The sequence below is a fragment of the Convolutriloba macropyga genome, unplaced genomic scaffold (assembly GCF_964194025.1).
Source record: "Convolutriloba macropyga unplaced genomic scaffold, txConMacr16.3 SCAFFOLD_1972, whole genome shotgun sequence".
In the NCBI taxonomy this organism is placed as follows: domain Eukaryota; kingdom Metazoa; phylum Xenacoelomorpha; order Acoela; family Convolutidae; genus Convolutriloba; species Convolutriloba macropyga.
In genome coordinates, this window is record NW_027453039.1 from 1 (window position 1) to 20,000 (window position 20,000).

Consider the following 20,000-nt stretch of genomic DNA (forward strand, 5'->3'; position numbering starts at 1 on the left):
TGTGAATTTTGTTCCGATTAATTTTATAGATTTGCCGATCTCCATTATATTTTTAAAAAGATTTTCGTCTGATGTGAACAAATTTTTGGTTTTTTTAAGAGCTAATTTGATAAGAACGGTATGTAACCTGCTCATATTAAGGGTTTCTGTGGCTCTTACATGGAATTTATCGTATATATTAACAGCAACGATAAACTGTAGCTGCTACAAAACGCCAAATGAAGTATTACTCAAACACATGAGACGTTCATTGAGGATACTCTAGAATTCGTTTCGACTCTTAATTTAATTCACCATGCTAACTGCAAAAAAGCTTTAGCGTGGAGGAGACTTTTTTTTGTCAAACTGAGTTAAACATTTGATAAATTGTTAAGCGTATCCGGTCATTATTGATTCAATAAGAGCCGATGAATTTACTGGGATCAGAAAGCGAAGTCTTCTTTACTATCCTGATATTCGAGAGAGCATTTCAAAAATATTTCCCATACGTTTGGTTTTTGACACTTCTAAGGAAGATTAAAAGACTAAATTACCGAGAAATTTTCTCATAGGTTTTATGTAAGGGAAATCCGAGCGACATGGAATTAGGAATTTTAAAAGTTTTTTAAAGAAAAACAATTTGGTCTTGAGTATCATTCTACCAGTTATTCTATAACGGTCATGGTAATATAAAATGGACAGTTACTATTAGTTTTCTATTAGTATAGTAAACGAGAAAAGTACGAGAAGAAAAATGGAATTTTTTGTTTTCCATTTTCCAAAGAATACTCCATGGCTAGTTAAATTATTATTAGATACCACAGTGGACTTCCAAAAGTTACATTACAGGATCTTGCAGCAAACTAGCAAGATGACAATAAAAATTTTGCAGATATAAGAACGGTTTCAACAAGCTTTAGCATGATGAGTACCTAGCAAAAGGTACATTTCACAAGTTTTTGGTAAGGAAAAGAAAAAGTATAAAAAAACATATTCCGTGAACAAAATTAAGACATTCAAAGTATTTCTATTCCAATTTGTCTCTTAAGACACACACTCAATCAAAAAATTTCTGTCCAAAATGAAGATCGTGCGTCAATAAAAACCAACGAGGGCGGAGTTCGACCAGCGTGAACTTGCAAGAATCTTGCATGATAAATATTCGTCTGGCAATATCTCGCAAGATAATTATTTTTTGCATCAATCTTCCATGATCTCGTAAAATAACCATGCTGTCGCGCCTGGATATGTTGAGAAAAACAAGATTGTCTTCAATTTAGAATATTTGCTTTAGAAAAATAAACCGATATAAGCACTGATTCATCGCTGCAATTCATATGCTGAATTCTTGGGCGACCTTTGTCCGAGATTGTGAATACCCGTCTAAAATATTTATTGTAGATCATTGATGCGTTATTTTGAATTTTATTCCATCAATAACACCTGAGCGTATCGGTCGCTTCCAAAATAAAAGAAAAAGGAAAAGCAAAAGGAAAAACAAAAGGGAAAAATACTCTCAGGTTTTTGATCCTTTTGTATTATCCTAATCTTGTCTGTGAAACTGCTCAATGAAAAAGCAAAGCTGTTATTGATTTGAAAAAGCATTTAATTATTCACCGGGATTTTTCAAGTCTTCATGCACAAATAGACAACTGCTGTTTTATAATTATAAATTATGCATCAAATTTCAGACAAATTTGCTCCATTTAAATTCAGGAATACAGATAATTTTAACGAAAGCACTTGAAAATTTCAAACCGAAATCAGCGCGCGGGACATTATCATATGGCACAATAATTAAGAACTGAAAGACCAAGCAAATTTCAGCGCTTATTTTGTTGCGGTGCGGTATGAACCTTTTTTCGTGCATTAATGCGAAAATCCGTTACATCATTGATTAGTTACTTGAATTTCACAGTTATCGGACCTGTTTTATGCAAATAATTTGCGAATTCGGGATTCAAAACCATAAAAACGTCGCATTTATCACGTTTTTCGTTATTTTTCGTTACACTTTCCTGTTAACAGGAGAAAATTTGTTTACAAAAACAATTTGTTTGTTGCCGCAAGCGAGCGAATTTTTCCTCATTACCGTGAAAAATTCATTTGTGAAGTGCGTGTATTGGTATAAAATAGCGTTATGCATCTAGATATGATATTCTTTTTTGTTTACTTTTCCTACATTTTGCTCTAATTAGCGGGGAAAAATTATCGACATTTTTTTTCAATTTTAAACCATTTGAAGCTTATCGTTTATTTTGCTCATTTTATTGATTGACGGTGGATTATTTGTATTTAGAGGGAATTAAACAAATATTAAATGGTTTGACACAAAAGCCTCAAGTAGATTCTCCTAAATTTTTGCTTAATTATTTATTTTATACTCTTTGCTTACTTCTTTTCCAACCATGACCGCTGAGGAAGTGAATAAATGTGAAGCAACAACACCAGGTAAATTATTCATATTTTCGTGTGCGTTTCCAAAATCTAAAGTTATATATTGATTACAAAAAAAATGGAATTAAATTGATTAATTCAAGTTTATTTAAAAGGACAAAAACTGGGACGTTAATGACAACAATTCTGAGGACATAAAATCTTAGCAAAATTAAAGACTTGACGACGTTTAGCTCAATTTTTCCTCAAATTTTGAGCTAAATGTAGCCAAAACTTTGCCGAATCTAGCTCAAAATTTGGAAACTATTAACCTAATTGAGGCGTCCGAAATCTTTGCTAAAAAGTAAAAAAATGTTTGATAAAAGTGAGCCTTTTCACGAATTTCATCTCATGCAGTGAACGCGACAAATAACATATCAACAATATTGTTACAGTTTTTCAACGTTTCAAAGATTTTTATAAATCGGCGGGTGTCATGAAATGGTGAGAAGTAGAACAATTTGGAGCAAGTCACTACAGATTTTTTTGAAAACCCACACCTACCATTCACTGACTTAAACTAAATTTCAGAGAAAATAAAGCTGGGTAGCGTAACTTCAAAAGTTTGTCGGAATAAAAAATATTTCACAGGCAAATAAAAAATAATTCACAGCTGGAAATTTCTTGGCTCGGAATTTCAATAGCCAGATAATTTTTGAACTGTAAATCACTCAAACCCAAAAACTAATTGCTGAAAATATCCTTGTTTCAAAAAATCTAAAGACTTATAACTCTTCGTTATCTAAAGACCTGTCGCTCTTCGGACCTCCAGCTTGCAAGATTGATGAGATATAGGTTTTGATTTAACGTGGCAAGCAACCATGATATGTGCTAATAAATAGATATGAGGTAGTTACAATTTAGAATCCTCAAAAAGAAGTTAAAAACATCTGAATTTCACACTTTACACTGAATTGATAGTAACTAGGGTAGTATATCTTCAATTGTCATTGAACAATATCAAAGATTATCTGATTGTTTTGATGGAAAATTTTTGAAAATAGTATAATTTACAGCAATTTATTAAATATTTGTTTATATTTCATAAAAGTTGTAAGAGTGAGATGATTAAGGATTTTGATCAATTAATTTGCACGAATTTTAAGCATTGGATTCAAGAAGCGACGATTTAATTCTGCATTGACTAGTTAAGAAAACAATTCTTATGTAGTCAATGCAAAATTTATTGTCGCAGGCGTTGTTTGACTTTATTATAATCGGTGGAAAACACTCCTAGCTCTAAATTACTTAAAATTCTACCCTATAAATAGTCTCCTTCGAAAAACAAACTGTAGTTTGTTGGAGCGCAACAGTTGTTTGCTTGTGAGAAGCAAACAAAGGAGAAATTGTTTAGTTACCATAAACAAAGTTTCGGAAAAAAATCAGTTTTTTGTTTTCTTCGAAATAGTTTCTGTGGGATCTCATTTCAACTCAACCTTTCACCGCAAAAGTTATAGCAAAAGCAAACGCCCTTTTTTAAAAAACTTTAGTAAACAGGCCAGACGAAAACAATAAAAAAACAATTTCACTCATTTAAATAATTTTAATTTTCATTTCTTGTTTTTGTCTCAAAATAGTATTTAAATCCCTCTTTACATCCCTAGCAAAAAATCCACAAATTTCTAATTATTTTCATGGAATAATTGTCTCAAAAGGGTTCAATCAAGCAGAATGCTTGATCAGAAGTGACATTTCTCTTAAAACAAAAAGTTTCCTGAAGTACTTTTTTTTACTTTCAAAACGGTTTCGTTTGACAATGATAGCAATTTTTCAATAGTGAAATCTGTTTTAAAAGGAACAAAGCAATAAACGGTAGTTTTCATAGCAGTTTTTCTTTCGAAAATTTGACTCAAAGCAAATTTTTTTTGAAAAAAAAAAATAGTTAAATTTCAATTTTGAATGTATATTTAGGTTATAAAAAATTTGTATGTTTTAACCTATTAGATTTTATTGAAATTAGGTTGATTTTCAAACTCGGATCTATGACTAAGATTCAAAATTATTTTTACTTAGTTCCGGTTCCAGTTTTCTGATAAAATAAAATGCTCAATTTACATTAGTCACAAATTTATTTATTAATCAGTCATGATTTCGTTAACTTCATTACTCACAGATCAAGGAAACTCAGTTTTTGTTCCACTGATCATGCTCTTGTGTGGGGCCCTACGGGGTGGGAATGTGAATGAACGAAGCCAGTTAAATAAGCCCCAGAATATTGAAATGCTAATGTCCAGAAATTTTGTTAGTTAAATTTACTGAACACTTTTGCCGTCAAAGACAATTTGTCTATTATTTTGCTGTGACGCCGCTTACTGTTACAATTCTGAGACCACTTGTGGTGAAAATGTTTATTATTTTGTCACGTCAGAAAAGTGACTAATAAATTTTTTTTATTTCAAACGATGTGATTAGAATGTGTTTTTATCGTGTTAGATCTGATAAACAAGTTGTGATTTTTATTAATAGCAATAATCAGTTGATATTAGCATAACAAGTTTTAGAAAAGAATTGTTCAGATAACAGTTGAAATCTTTATTTGCACTCATATCCTTTGGATGGATTGTCAATCCCGTCACCGACCAGCTCTTGGATTTTAGCATACAACATTTTTTTATTATCAACATTGGTACACTTATAATAAAACTGCTTTTTAACATTTAACGATTTGTTGTTTTCCTCCGTCAATTGAGTAACAATGAGGACTGTAAGAAATTATCGGTTTTCTGGTTGGAATCTTATTTTATCGGGCCTGTTTAACGCAACATCTAAATGCTTCATAAAATTTTAAAAAGGCAAAACCCAACCGTTTTACAAGGTAGGGTTCTGATTCTTATTCCAAATCGTTTTGCCAACTATAAGTAATGTTCATGGGAGATCGATTGTAATTGTAACTTACAGACCTTCGATAAATAGTGACACAAAATAAACTATACGAAAACAAAAGTTATTTGTGTTTTCTATTACCTGTCAATGAATAACGAAATGTAACGAAATGTAGCATATAGACAATTTTCAATGATTTTTTTGAAGTATGCAAATAAGGTTTAATTCAAGGTTGAAGGTTGGCATTATAAGTTTATTTTTGCCAACTTTTTTTTTACTAATGTTTAGAAAGCGCCCTAACTAAAAGTTTTCATTTTTTCGCCAGTTGAGTGCTGATTAGTTTTTAGTTTCAATATTCTAAATTCAAGGAATTTGAGGTGAATTGTTGTTCGGCTGATTCTCACACTCTCTGACCGTGTTAGATAATAAACTACAAAATGCGAGACTAAAAAGTCAAAAACTTATTTTTAATGAATTTTTCTGAGTATTATTTTTGGTGGCTTAGGTTCGCTGAGAAGTTTTTCTATGTCATCCAAAAGATTTTTTTGCAGTTGCTAAATGCAGATTGTTTGTTGTTTTAAATACAGCAAATATAGTATATAATCTTTTAATAAAACTTGTGGTACAATAGTACATTTTTAGTTTGAGTTCATTATTTTGGTGTAACCAATTTGGTTCAATTTCTGTTTAACTTAATTTAGTTCAATTTATCTATTTTAATTTGTTCATCCATTTAGTTTAATTTTGAAGATCAAATCTTATGATTTCATACTTGTTAATTTGTTTACATCCTATGCATGATCTTTTGTCTGTTCACCTTGTCTCGTGATTGTAAGTTGCCGCATTTAGTAATGTTATCTCGTGAACAAATTGTGAAGCAGTTTTGTTAATTTTGCCTAATTTCATTCTTCTCAATTTCGTAATTCAAAATAGTTGACTCTCTCTCTTAACTAGATTTCGATTCGCCAAAGTCTAAATTCAGACGTATCAAAAGTTTGGTATCTTTCGCTAAGCGAAATACACTACAAATAATTGAACACGATTTCGCTCCGCCAATTCAGCCTAAAATTTGTAACTCAAATAGTCAATTTTCAAATAACAAAATAAAGCCTTAAATCGTTCCGCCAATTCACTCTTAAATTGGCCGAAGTAAAGAACACTAATTGGCACTACGAAACAATTCAAATCTACGGATTGTAAATCTGTACGACATGGGCAGCCAGCTCGAGAATCGAGAAAAACACCGCTGTCGATAGAGCCATTTTGGGAACGACCAACCTCAGACCCACCAATCAGATGGGAGAAATGGAGAATTCAACTAAAACTAGCGATTCTCGCTCGCGAGAATATAGCTATAGACACATTGCTACAAACCAAACCATCGACTGTTCGCCTGCCAGTGGAACCGAAGTACGAGATGCCGATTGACGACACAACCGAGGAAGCAGAGAGAGAGAGCGTAGAATAAGAAACAACCAGCTGAAGTTGCAATGGGAACTAAAGTGTCAAAAGATAACCGAAGCGGGAATACTATGCGGGGAGCGTCCATGGAATTTGTGTGATCAGAAATGCGTGTCTCTCTTGTACCTAAGTATTGGTACTGAAGGAAGACGACTACTAACACAAAAATTCCCGCACGACAACATTTACGATTTGCCTACCCTCAAACTCTGGGAAATGATGGAGATTGCCTTTATCCGCCCAAGAAACATCACATTCGATCGATTTGTGTTCTTCTCTCGGAAGCAAAAGAAGGGCGAAACTGTAGAGCAATTCTACAGCATCTTGAAAGAACTGGCTGAAAATTGCGACTTTGAAAACCGTGAAGAAGCCATCATCGTTTTCATCACTAACATGCTGGATGATGACATTCAGCGTGAGCTTCTAAGGGACACAGTTGAACCAGAGAGGGCACTCAGCATTGCAGTCAACATGGAAATGGGTAATCAGAATTGGCAAAGAATTTCATCTAATAACGGAGCAACTGGCAGTACGGTGAACGCAGTACAACAATTCAATCGATTTCGCGGCGTGGGAGTACGGGGACCTCAATCAAGCGGAACAGTCACAAACCGTGCATCCGTTGGACAATGCCACGGTTGTGGTCAAGTCTGGACACCTACATATCGTCAGGTTTGCCCCGCAATGGGTAAGAAATGTAACCACTGTGGTTTGCAAAACCATTTCGCTAAAGTTTGTCGTCGAAGACTTAATACTACAAGAAACACTCAACAAAGTAATCGCATTAACACTGTAGATACGGCAGAAACATCTAATCAAAATTCTAGCCAGGAAAGTCTGAACGTCAATTATATCAATTATAATGAGCAAATCAATTCAGACTATGATTCTTCAGATGATAATTACGTTGCCACAGTAGAATAAGAAACAACCAGCTGAAGTTGCAATGGGAACTAAAGTGTCAAAAAATAACCGAAGCGGGAATACTATGCGGGGAGCGTCCATGGAATTTGTGTGATCAGAAATGCGTGTCTCTTTTGTACCTAAGTATTGGTACTGAAGGAAGACGACTACTAACACAAAAATTCCCGCACGACAACATTTACGATTTGACTACCCTCAAACTCTGGGAAATGATGGATATTGCCTTTATCCGCCCAAGAAACATCACATTCGATCGATTTGTGTTCTTCTCTCGGAAGCAAAAGAAGGGCGAAACTGTAGAGCAATTCTACAGCATCTTGAAAGAACTGGCTGAAAATTGCGACTTTGAAAACCGTGAAGAAGCCATCATCATGGACATTTTCATCACTAACATGCTGGATGATGACATTCAGCGTGAGCTTCTAAGGGACACAGTTGAACCAGAGAGGGCACTCAGCATTGCAGTCAACATGGAAATGGGTAATCAGAATCAGCAAAGAATTTCATCTAATAACGGAGCAACTGGCAGTACGGTGAACGCAGTACAACAATTCAATCGATTTCGCGGACCGGGAGTACGGGGACCTCAATCAAGCAGAACAGTCACAAACCGTGCATCCGTTGGACAATGCCGTGGTTGTGGTCAAGTCTGGACACCTACACATTGTCAGGTTTGCCCCGCAATGGGTAAGAAATGTAACCACTGTGGTTTGCAAAACCATTTCGCTAAAGTTTGTCGTCGAAGACTTAATACTACAAGAAACACTCAACAAACTAATCGCATTAACACTGTAGATACGGCAGAAACATCTAATCAAAATTCTAGCCAGGAAAGTCTGAACGTCAATTATATCAATTATAATGAGCAAATCAATTCAGACTATGATTCTTCGGATGATAATTACGTTGCCACAGTTGAAAATATGAGTTCCCCAAATTTGACACTGAAAAATTTGTCATTAACAATCGGAAACACAAACTGTGATTTACTTCTAGACTCTGGTAGTGGTTGTACCATTAATAATATGTCGCTCGCAAGAGAAATAATGTTCAATTGTGCTCAATCACAATGGTCGGAGAAAAGACCATTGGAATTGAAGTCATTTTCTAATGATATCGTTCAACCTCTTGGCACTTCGAAAACGCCGGTAAAATGTAATGATTGGAGCATACAGAAAGCAAAAATAACAGTTGTATCCGATGGATTTCGACCAATATTAGGACGAGACCTTTTTGACCAGTTAGGCATCACAATTTCTCAGAAGCCTTGCCCGCAATTAGAAGTTAATAATATAGATCTACCTTGTGCAATCAAGAAATCAATGGCAAAGGAATTTCCTGATTTGATCTCCCGAATTGGAAAATCAAAAAATCACACGGTAAATTCAAAATTTTACAAAAATTATCGAGTAATACATCAAAAACGACGAAAAGTACCCATACACCTCCAACCGAAAGTGAAAAATTGAATTAGAAAAACTGTTAAATGAAGGAAATATCGAAAAGTTAAACAACTGTTCAGATCAATTTTTCATATCTCCGATTGTCATTACGGTAAAAAAGGACAAGTCAATCAAAATAGCACTCGATTCAAAAATTCTAAACAAAGCTATTCATAAAAACAAGTATCAAATGCCTAATATAGATTCGCTAATTCAAACAATTTCGCAAACACTGTCAACGGCGTCGCAGGAGACTGCTTATTTCACAACTCTTGATTTGCAATACGCTTATAGTCAACTAAAGCTACACAGTGATACGGCCCGCCATTGTAACTTTAACATAGTCAGTGGTAATATGACTGGCACATATCGATTTAAAACTGGATTTTACGGCCTAACGGACATGCCAGCTGAGTTCCAAAAAGCCATTGATTGTATTCTTGCCGGTCTGGAACATACTTTCTGTTTCCTAGATGATATTTTGATCGTTAGTAGAGGTGGAATCGAAAAACATCTCGACTTGGTACGAAAATGTTTAATAAAACTGGATCAGGAAAACTTACGCATAAATCTTGCAAAATGTCACTTCGCAAAAGAGACGATTGAATGGCTCGGTCATAATATTACACAATCAGGTGTAACCCCACTTTCAAGTAAAACAGATGCAATTGGAAAATTATCGGCACCTACTAATCTTAAAAAACTTCGCTCTTTTGTGGGTTCTGTACACCATTTTGGAAAATTTATTCCCAATTTTTCACAATTATGTTACTCCCTACGACCATTGCTTAAGAAAAATTCGAAATTTCTCTGGACGGAAGAGCACGATAAACAGTTTTCTTTAATAAAAGAACAAATTACGGAAACCACTGAAAATAAACATTTTAACCCGGAATTAGAAACACGAATTAAATGTGACGCCTCGCGTAAAGGATTGGGATGTGCATTGGAACAACGAGCACCTAATGGGTGGCATATTGTAGCATTCGCGTCGCGATTTTTGAACTCTGTTGAAGACAGATATAGTATAAACGAACTAGAACTTCTGGGTGTTGTTTGGTCAGTGGAACATTTTAAGCTTTATTTATACGGCAAACCCTTTACTGTGATAACTGATCATAGAGCACTTCTCTCTATTATGAGAGAAAATAGATCTAACAAATCATATAATAGTAGACTGACACGTTGGGTAGATCGTTTACTACCATTTGATTTCTCGATTGATCACTTTCCGGGCACAAAAATGGGATTAGTGGATTATATATCTCGCGACCCGCATCAACAAGCTGCTGATATATCCACATACGACGAGCAATTTTTTTGTAGCTAAATTGGATGTAATTAAACGTAGTGCGAAACCATTCTTATTAAATGCCGAAAATTACGTCGATTTCGCAGCGCGAAATCAATCTACAAATTGCGTCGTAAATAATCCAAATTCCACTAATAACTTATGTAGTGATTTCGCACCGCGAAATCCAGAACATTCTACAAGCACGCAAATTGACTACTCAATTAGCGAATTAACGATAAATAGTTTAAATTCCGTCCCCAAAATCGAGACAACTAACATTCCTCACTCGCTTTTTGCCTTAAACCGACCCACCGAACAGTCACTCTCTAATTTAAATCACTTTCAACGAATCGCAACAAAATTCAAGAACGTCTACATGATGTCTCAATCACCTTCTGATGATGAAACGCTAATGACTGTTAAACAATCGACCCCATCGAGAGTCAGATTTGCAGAAGCGGGACCTTCTACTGTCCAAGCGGCACCCGTGAACCCCATAACACCTACTACAGATACAACAGCCACTTCGCCGTCAGTAGACGATTTGTACCTGGATTCATTCAACTTCGCGCTCTCCAAGATCTTCTCAAGCTCTCTCATGGCCAGCCTGACAACCAAGGACGCGATCTTGAAAGAGATTCGCGACTGCATTTTGACGGACAATGAAGATAGATGTAGACAAATATCACCTTACATTCATTCCTTCTGGAAGGACTTGCATGTGAAGAATGGGTGTGTCTGCATAGACGACAGAATTGCTCTTCCCCATGCAATCAAGGATGCGTATGTAGACGCAATCCACGCAACTCATCCTGGCACATGGGGAATGACGGATATGGCAACACACGCGTGGTGGCCATATATGCACAGGGATATTGCAACCAAAACAGCAAAGTGCAACCCCTGTGTCATGAATGGTAAAAATTTAAAACCTATTATACCAGCAAAAAATGGGCACCATTAAAGTTATGTAAAGTTCCTAATGAAGAGATTCAAATTGATTTTGGAGGACCCATCTATAATGAAAAAAATCAAGAGATTTATTCTCTTGCATGTATTGATCGATTTTTGAAATTCCCAACAGCAGAAGTATTTGATAGAGCTAATGCAGATAATATTTTAAAGTTTCTTCAAGAATATGTTTTGCTACACGGTATACCCCGCGCAATTAGATTGGATCAGGCTAGATGTCAAACGGGGCATCAAATTAAAACATTTTGTAATCAAAATAACATACAGCTAATCGAGGCGCCAAGACACGACCACAGAGCTATTGGTTTGGTTGAAAGACTCATTCAAACAATCAAGAATCGCTTAGGCTGTATTAAAACGGCGGCGCAAAATCAATTTAATATGAAAGCATCAATAAATTCAATAATTTATCAGTTACGAATATGTCGTCAAAAGACTATTGGAATATCACCTTTTGAGGCACATTTTGTCAGAAAAGCGAATACACCATTAAGCAATATAACGACTAATCCCGATTCAAAAAGTTTAACTTACAAAAATATTCTTAACAAATATTTAGATTTGGAGACTGTCAGCTGGGACCAGCTCATCACAGACGAAAATTGGAACAATGATGAGCGAAGTGACATTGAAATGGAAGTAAACAAGGACAAACTGGGCAAAGAGGCAATGAAAAGACAAAAGGATGACCCAAACAAAGAATCGAGATTAATTTCTCATCCAGATGTTGGCCAACCGATACCAAGAACAGAATCGTCACTGGAGGTCAAATTGGCTAAAAAGAGACCACGAACAAAACGATTCAAGAAAAGTCTCGACGGTCTATATGACGTTCTCGCACCAGGATCGCCAGTAAATAAAACGAACGAAAACACCTCAGTAATCAAAGAACCGGGAAAGAGAGAGGTAACAATCAGGAATTCCGATCTCGCAAAGTTCGGAACAAAGGCGGAACGAAACACAGATCTGCAATTTTACGCAAACAGACGCCCAAAACTCCCCACGGGAAAAACAACAGAGGAACTCATACACCACCATGCAAAGGAATCAAGGAAAAAGTTATAAGGTGGAAAAAGAATGAAACACAGAAAAGTGGCAGATGACGTCAGCACAGTGTCGTCTATTCACTCCAATGTTACACGCGCCCTCCGAGTAAGAATGCCGACTAAGCCAAAGAAACAACAGACAACGGTGCCGCCAAATCAAACCACAGAGTCAAATAACGATCTCGCGGTACCAATGGGATTACCGACTTCAAGTATCGTTATCGCGGAGCCACCAAGCAGAGCAAAGAGAAAAGCAGCTACAAAAGCATCCGCAGCGCTACTTCCCTCAAAGAGAAAACGCTCCGCCATATCGACCACAGAATCGGACGATTCTGTGACTCCAATTCAATCATGCCCTCCCACAACACCAAGTACTGCAGCAATTGGAAAACAGAAAAGACGGCAAAACCTTAAGAAACAACAAATTGAAAACAAGTCTATAACCTCGGCAATACAAACTGCTGCAGCACAGTCCAATCAAGAGGAGTCAAACTTTACAGTCGGCCCATGCTCTCCAACAACCTCCTATCCAACTCAATTCTACGTCTCTCCCAATTACGAGGAACCAGAGTTGTCTATGACAGTTGGCGAAGCGGAGAGATATTATGAAAGTGAAAGCGATTAATGAGTAAAACTGGGCATTCAAAACTCTGATTAAAACATTACAGTATTAATTATTTTAACAAGTACATATTGACTATTAATTTTCTGATAAATAACATGTTATTTATTTTCGCCAATGGGGAAATGTGGTACAATAGTACATTTTTAGTTTGAGTTCATTATTTTGGTGTAACCAATTTGGTTCAATTTCTGTTTAACTTAATTTAGTTCAATTTATCTATTTTAATTTGTTCATCCATTTAGTTTAATTTTGAAGATCAAATCTTATGATTTCATACTTGTTAATTTGTTTACATCCTATGCATGATCTTTTGTCTGTTCACCTTGTCTCGTGATTGTAAGTTGCCGCATTTAGTAATGTTATCTCGTGAACAAATTGTGAAGCAGTTTTGTTAATTTTGCCTAATTTCATTCTTCTCAATTTCGTAATTCAAAATAGTTGACTCTCTCTCTTAACTAGATTTCGATTCGCCAAAGTCTAAATTCAGACGCATCAAAAGTTTGGTATCTTTCGCTAAGCGAAATACACTACAAATAATTGAACACGATTTCGCTCCGCCAATTCAGCCTAAAATTTGTAACTCAAATAGTCAATTTTCAAATAACAAAATAAAGCCTTAAATCGCTCCGCCAATTCACTCTTAAATTGGCCGAAGTAAAGAACACTAATTGGCACTACGAAACAATTCAAATCTATGGATTGTAAATCTGTACGACAAAACTATTTGTTGTTATTAAGGAACCGAAGCTTTATTAGATTAATCAGCATTGGGATGAGATAAGTTTTCATCATAATCGTACGAATAAACACAATTATTGCAAATTTCAAACCCAATCTTTGAGAAGATAGCATTTAGAGGTACCAATGATCTAGCACAGTTGATTAATAACGAAATGGTGAAAATCACCTCAAGCGTTTGTAAGAAAACTGATGAAGTTTCTTACAAAGTTTATGGTATTTTTGATATATCCTTCGTATTAATTCTGTTTTTCCTCAATTTTTCAAAACTGTATTTACACGCGAATTATCGCTTTGCTAGTAAAACTCACAAGCATTTTTTGATATCCTTTTTCCCTGTTTCCAGATTATGTAACTTTGAACGCAACATGCCTCATTCGTGAGGTCATATTCGGTCTGAACCAATCAAGATTCGGTCCGTGATCTCAGCAGGTATATAATTTAGAGTGGGATTTGAACAAATAAACAACATATTGAGTTTTAAAATGGTTGAAACTTTTTCGTAAATTTTCTCCAGAGTGGACACGCAAGTCAACCTTCACAATGGTCAACTCCATCCTTGGTGTCACGGCCTATCTGATGTTAGGCGCCCTCGTCTTCTCAGCCCTTGAGCTACCCGAGGAGGAACATCGACTCAGACAGCAGAAGAAGGAGGCTGAACAAATGGCAGAGGTCTTAGTTGAGACTCTCATCAATAATACTCTCTTGCGAGCTTGTAATGAGAGTTACAGCGAGTGTGAGGCTTTTATTGACTGGGGCGATGCCTATAATGAGTCATATGCTATGGTGAGTCACATAATAAAACTAATTTATTATTGTGATCTGTCCCCCATCCCCTCGCCTGTTTCATAAGCATTAGTCAACATGAAAACTATGAACGCGTCGAAAAAAACTGAACAATTTAAATTTTCATGTTCAATATCTGAAAAATAAAGAATCAATGGTTTCGAAAATTTTGCTCCGTTATGTCTCCGATAGTTGTAATAGTTGTTTTAAACATTTTTCGCGGCAGAGTGCGGAAGATATTAATATCTTTTTTAGTAACTCTTATACTTCTTAGATCAAAATCTGAAACACTTCACAGCCAAATTTCTCCATCTCTTCTAATTGAGTTGAGTGTACATAATTCTAAGTTATGCACTGGTGTAAAATCATTGTTTTTTACATGTTCTACGGTCTAGTCTAGATCGAGGTAATTGTTGATGCAAATGCAAAATAAATTTACATTCCGCTCGACTAAAAGCTTGCTAAACATTATAGTACAAAACAGATGGAATGCTGAAAAGAGTATTTGCAAACTCGACGGATTGATTTTCAGAATTTCTACTTTATTATAATACTGGTTGTCTTTAAAATATGGCCATTTTGTTCAAAATAAAAGAACGGCTCGTGTGCGAATGTGCATAATTACCACCAAAAAAGTCAGAGAAAATATTTGTTATTACAAGATTGGTTTTCTTCGGAAATTAGCACTTTGAAGCAATTTTGAGTTCCTCTTTCAGCGAAAACTACTCTTATTTCATCCAAACTTTATATGCAACTTTATATTTCATATTTTTATATGCAACTATAACTAATCAAATCAAGAACTTGAAATTAAAAATATGTCCTTTCAACAACCAAAATTAGCAAAAAAAGCTACCGAAAAACGTTTTTCTCAAAAAAATCTTGTTCGAGCACTCAAGGAAGTTCATGTGAAAGTTATGATTTTAACGTTCCCTGAATTGCAGATCTACCAATAAAAACTTTTTCATCACAAACGAAATTGTGACTTTAGAGGCCTGCCATCTACGTACGTTAATGAAGATTGCAAAGTTAGAAAATAAACAAAACGGGGTGATAACCACAGCTTACCTGGCTTGAACAAAATCTCAAAACATTCAACAAAATTACTCTTGACTTCTTTTTTGAATTTTTTGTTTTATAAAAGATTTTTGCAGGTTTTTTGTTAACAATTTTTTTTCATTTTATTTTCAATGATGATTCTTTGCTGAGCTAGCCAAGCAAACTCAACAGCAATTTGCTAATCTTAAACCTATTATATCCATGTCAACTGAAATTCTTTCTGATTTTTTTGTCTTAACTTTGCGTTTTTTAACTTTTCGGCTTCTTCTTTTCGAAGTGGTCTTTATCATCTGCGTTGTATAGAAATTTCACTGTAGTTGAACACTTACTAGTTTGAATTCAATCAGATCAATATCTAAAAACACACAAAAGTTATTTGTATCGTCGGCCATTTTTAAATTTTGTCATATCTGTGTGGTATTTTCCAATGGTTAACTATACTTTTGGAATTTACTCCTTTGTGGCTCATAATTGCTTTGTGGATGCCACTTCCACAAAATTTATGCGCTTTCCGTATTCAACAAAAGTGGGCTCCTCAAAGCACCAGCCACTTTCTTTGGAAGCAGACTTTTTTGGTACTGGTGGACGCTCGTAATGAATCTTTTAGCAAAATTTAGAATGTTTTTGAAGCAATCCCTTGAAATCTCAGAAAAATTTTAAATTTGTTGCTTTTTGGTGAGACTGAAAAAAAATTTGTTATCGGTTTTTCATTCATTTGATTGCAATTTATATATATCACAACCAACTGATTTCAAAAAATTAGAAAATTAGTGAAAATGTTTTTTCAAAATACGGAATAATCAAATGAAGATCAAATCAACAATTTTTCTCGCATTTATTTAAATGTTGGTTGTCTTGTGTTTTTAGCAATTTCCTCTCGGAGATCCTATTTTCGTTTATTTTTTTTCAGTTAAAAAACAAACACTTGTATAAGTCAAAACTTTTGTTAAGCCAGTGAAGTATAGGTTGGGAAGAATTCGAGTCTTTTCAATTTTAATTCGAGTTTATTAATGGTTTTTTAAAGTTGTAAATTCTTTGTTGATTTTGATATGAAGTAATACTAGACTCTTGAAACATTCTTAAAGATATTTAGTTTTATTTTTAATAGCCGACAGTGAAGATTGATTGAGAACTTCTGACTAAATTTATGCTAGAGCAAATTATCCGACTGTTCTTGTTTTTTCTGTGACTAAAGAGTCTAACCAGAGTGACCTGACCCTTTCATGCATATGACTGTGACAAAAGAGTCTAACCAGAGTGAGACTTGTTTTTTCTGTGACTAAAGAGTCTAACCAGAGTGACCTGACCCTTTTATGCATATGACTGTGACTAAAGAGTCTAACCAGAGTGAGACTTGTTTTTTCTGTGACTAAAGAGTCTAACCAGAGTGACCTGAACCTTTTATGCATATGACTGTGACTAAAGAGTCTAACCAGAGTGAGACTTGTTTTTTCTGTGACTAAAGAGTCTAACCAGAGTGACCTGACCCTTTTATGCATATGACTGTGACTAAAGAGTCTAACCAGAGTGAGACTTGTTTTTTCTGTGACTAAAGAGTCTAACCAGAGTGACCTGACCCTTTTATGCATATGACTGTGACTAAAGAGTCTAACCAGAGTGAGACTTGTTTTATCTGTGACTAAAGAGTCTAACCAGAGTGACTTGACCCCTTTTATGCATATGACTGTGACTAAAGAGTCTAACCAGAGTGAGACTTTTTTTTCTGTGACTAAAGAGTCTAACCAGAGTGACCTGACCCTTTTATGCATATGACTGTGACTAAAGAGTCGAACCAGAGTGAGACTTGTTTTTTCTGTGACTAAAGAGTCTAACCAGAGTGACCTGACCCTTTTATGCATTTGACTGTGACTAAAGAGTCTAACCAGAGTGAGACTTGTTTTTTCTGTGACTAAAGAGTCTAACCAGAGTGACCTGAACCTTTTATGCATATGACTGTGACTAAAGAGTCTAACCAGAGTGAGACTTGTTTTTTCTGTGACTAAAGAGTCTAAACAGAGTGACCTGACCCTTTTATGCATATGACTGTGACTAAAGAGTCTAACCAGGGTGAGATTTGTTTTTTCTGTGACTAAAGAATCTAACCAGAGTGACCTGACCCTTTTATGCATATGACTGTGACTAAAGAGTCTAACCAGAGTTAGACTTGTTTTTTCTGTGACTAAAGAGTCTAACTAGAGTGACCTGACCCTTTTATGCATATGACTGTGACTAAAGAGTCTAACCAGAGTGATACTTGCTTTTCTGTGACTAAAGAGTCTAACCAGAGTGACCTGACCCTTTTATGCATATGACTGTGACTAAAGAGTCTAACCAGAGTGAGACTTGTTTTTTCTGTGACTAAAGTGTCTAACCAGAGTGACCTGATTCTTTTATGCATATGACTGTGACTAAAGAGTCTAACAAGAGTGAGACTTGTTTTTTCTATGACTAAAGAGTCTAACCAGAGTGACCTGACCCTTTTATGCATATGACTGTGACTAAAGAGTCTAACCAGAGTGAGACTTGTTTTTTTCTGTGACTAAAGAGTCTAACCAGAGTGAAACTTGTTTTTTCTGTGACTAAAGAGTCTAACCAGAGTGAAACTTGTTTTTTCTGTGACTAAAGAGTCTAACCAGAGTGACCTGAACCTTTTATGCATATGACTGTGACTAAAGAGTCTAACCAGAGTGAGACTTGTTTTTTCTGTGACTAAAGAGTCTAACCAGAGTGACCTGACCCTTTTATGCATATGACTGTGACTAAAGAGTCTAACAAGAGTGACCTGAACCTTTTATGCATATGACTGTGACTAAAGAGTCTAACAAGAGTGACCTGACCCTTTTATGCATATGACTGTGACTAAAGAGTCTAACCAGAGTGATACTTGTTTTTTCTGTGACTAAAGAGTCTAACCAGAGTGACCTGACCCTTTTATGCATATGAATGTGACTAAAGAGTCTAACCAGAGTGAGACTTGTTTTTTCTGTGACTAAAGTGTCTAACCAGAGTGACCTGAACCTTTTATGCATATGACTGTGACTAAAGAGTCTAACAAGAGTGAGACTTGTTTTTTCTGTGACTAAAGAGTCTAACCAGAGTGACCTGACCCTTTTATGCATATGACTGTGACTAAAGAGTCTAACCAGAGTGAGACTTGTTTTTTTCTGTGACTAAAGAGTCTAACCAGAGTGAAACTTGTTTTTTCTGTGACTAAAGAGTCTAACCAGAGTGAAACTTGTTTTTTCTGTGACTAAAGAGCCTAACCAGAGTGACCTGAACCTTTTATGCATATGACTGTGACTAAAGAGTCTAACCAGAGTGAGACTTGTTTTTTCTGTGACTAAAGAGTCTAACCAGAGTGACCTGACCCTTTTATGCATATGACTGTGACTAAAGAGTCTAACAAGAGTGACCTGAACCTTTTATGCATATGACTGTGACTAAAGAGTCTAACAAGAGTGACCTGACCCTTTTATGCATATGACTGTGACTAAAGAGTCTAACCAGGGTGAGATTTGTTTTTTCTGTGACTAAAGAGTCTAACCAGAGTGACCTGAACCTTTTATGCATATGACTGTGACTAAAGAGTCTAACCAGAGTGACCTGACCCTTTTATGCATATGACTGTGACTAAAGAGTCTAACCAGAGTGAGACTTGTTTTTTCTGTGACTAAAGAGTCTAACCAGAGTGACCTGACCCTTTTATGCATATGACTGTGACTAAAGAGTCTAACCAGAGTGAGACTTGTTTTTTCTGTGACTAAAGTGTCTAACCAGAGTGACCTGAACCTTTTATGCATATGACTGTGACTAAAGAGTCTAACAAGAGTGAGACTTGTTTTTTCTGTGACTAAAGAGTCTAACCAGAGTGACCTGACCCTTTTATGCATATGACTGTGACTAAAGAGTCTAACCAGAGTGAGACTTGTTTTTTTCTGTGACTAAAGAGTCTAACCAGAGTGAAACTTGTTTTTTCTGTGACTAAAGAGTCTAACCAGAGTGAAACTTGTTTTTTCTGTGACCAAAGAGTCTAACCAGAGTGACCTGAACCTTTTATGCATATGACTGTGACTAAAGAGTCTAACCAGAGTGAGACCTGTTTTTTCTGTGACTAAAGAGTCTAACCAGAGTGACCTGACCCTTTTATGCATATGACTGTGACTAAAGAGTCTAACAAGAGTGACCTGAACCTTTTATGCATATGACTGTGACTAAAGAGTCTAACAAGAGTGACCTGACCCTTTTATGCATATGACTGTGACTAAAGAGTCTAACCAGAGTGAGACTTGTTTTTTCTGTGACTAAAGAGTCTAACCAGAGTGACCTGACCCTTTTATGCATATGACTGTGACTAAAGAGTCTAACCAGGGTGAGATTTGTTTTTTCTGTGACTAAAGAGTCTAACCAGAGTGACC

The 20,000-nt window shown here is 35.7% G+C and overlaps 1 protein-coding gene across 1 annotated transcript; it reads left to right on the forward strand.

The window, feature by feature from the left end:
• The first annotated feature begins 2,040 nt into the window (after window positions 1-2,040).
• On the forward strand, window positions 2,041-15,051 carry LOC142357999 (uncharacterized). The gene is made up of 3 exons (XM_075409477.1): window positions 2,041-2,430; window positions 14,258-14,526; window positions 15,001-15,051. The coding sequence occupies exons 1-3, from the start codon at window positions 2,388-2,390 to the stop codon at window positions 15,049-15,051; spliced, it is 363 nt and encodes a 120-aa protein (XP_075265592.1). The 5' UTR covers window positions 2,041-2,387.
• Window positions 15,052-20,000: the final 4,949 nt, after the last annotated feature.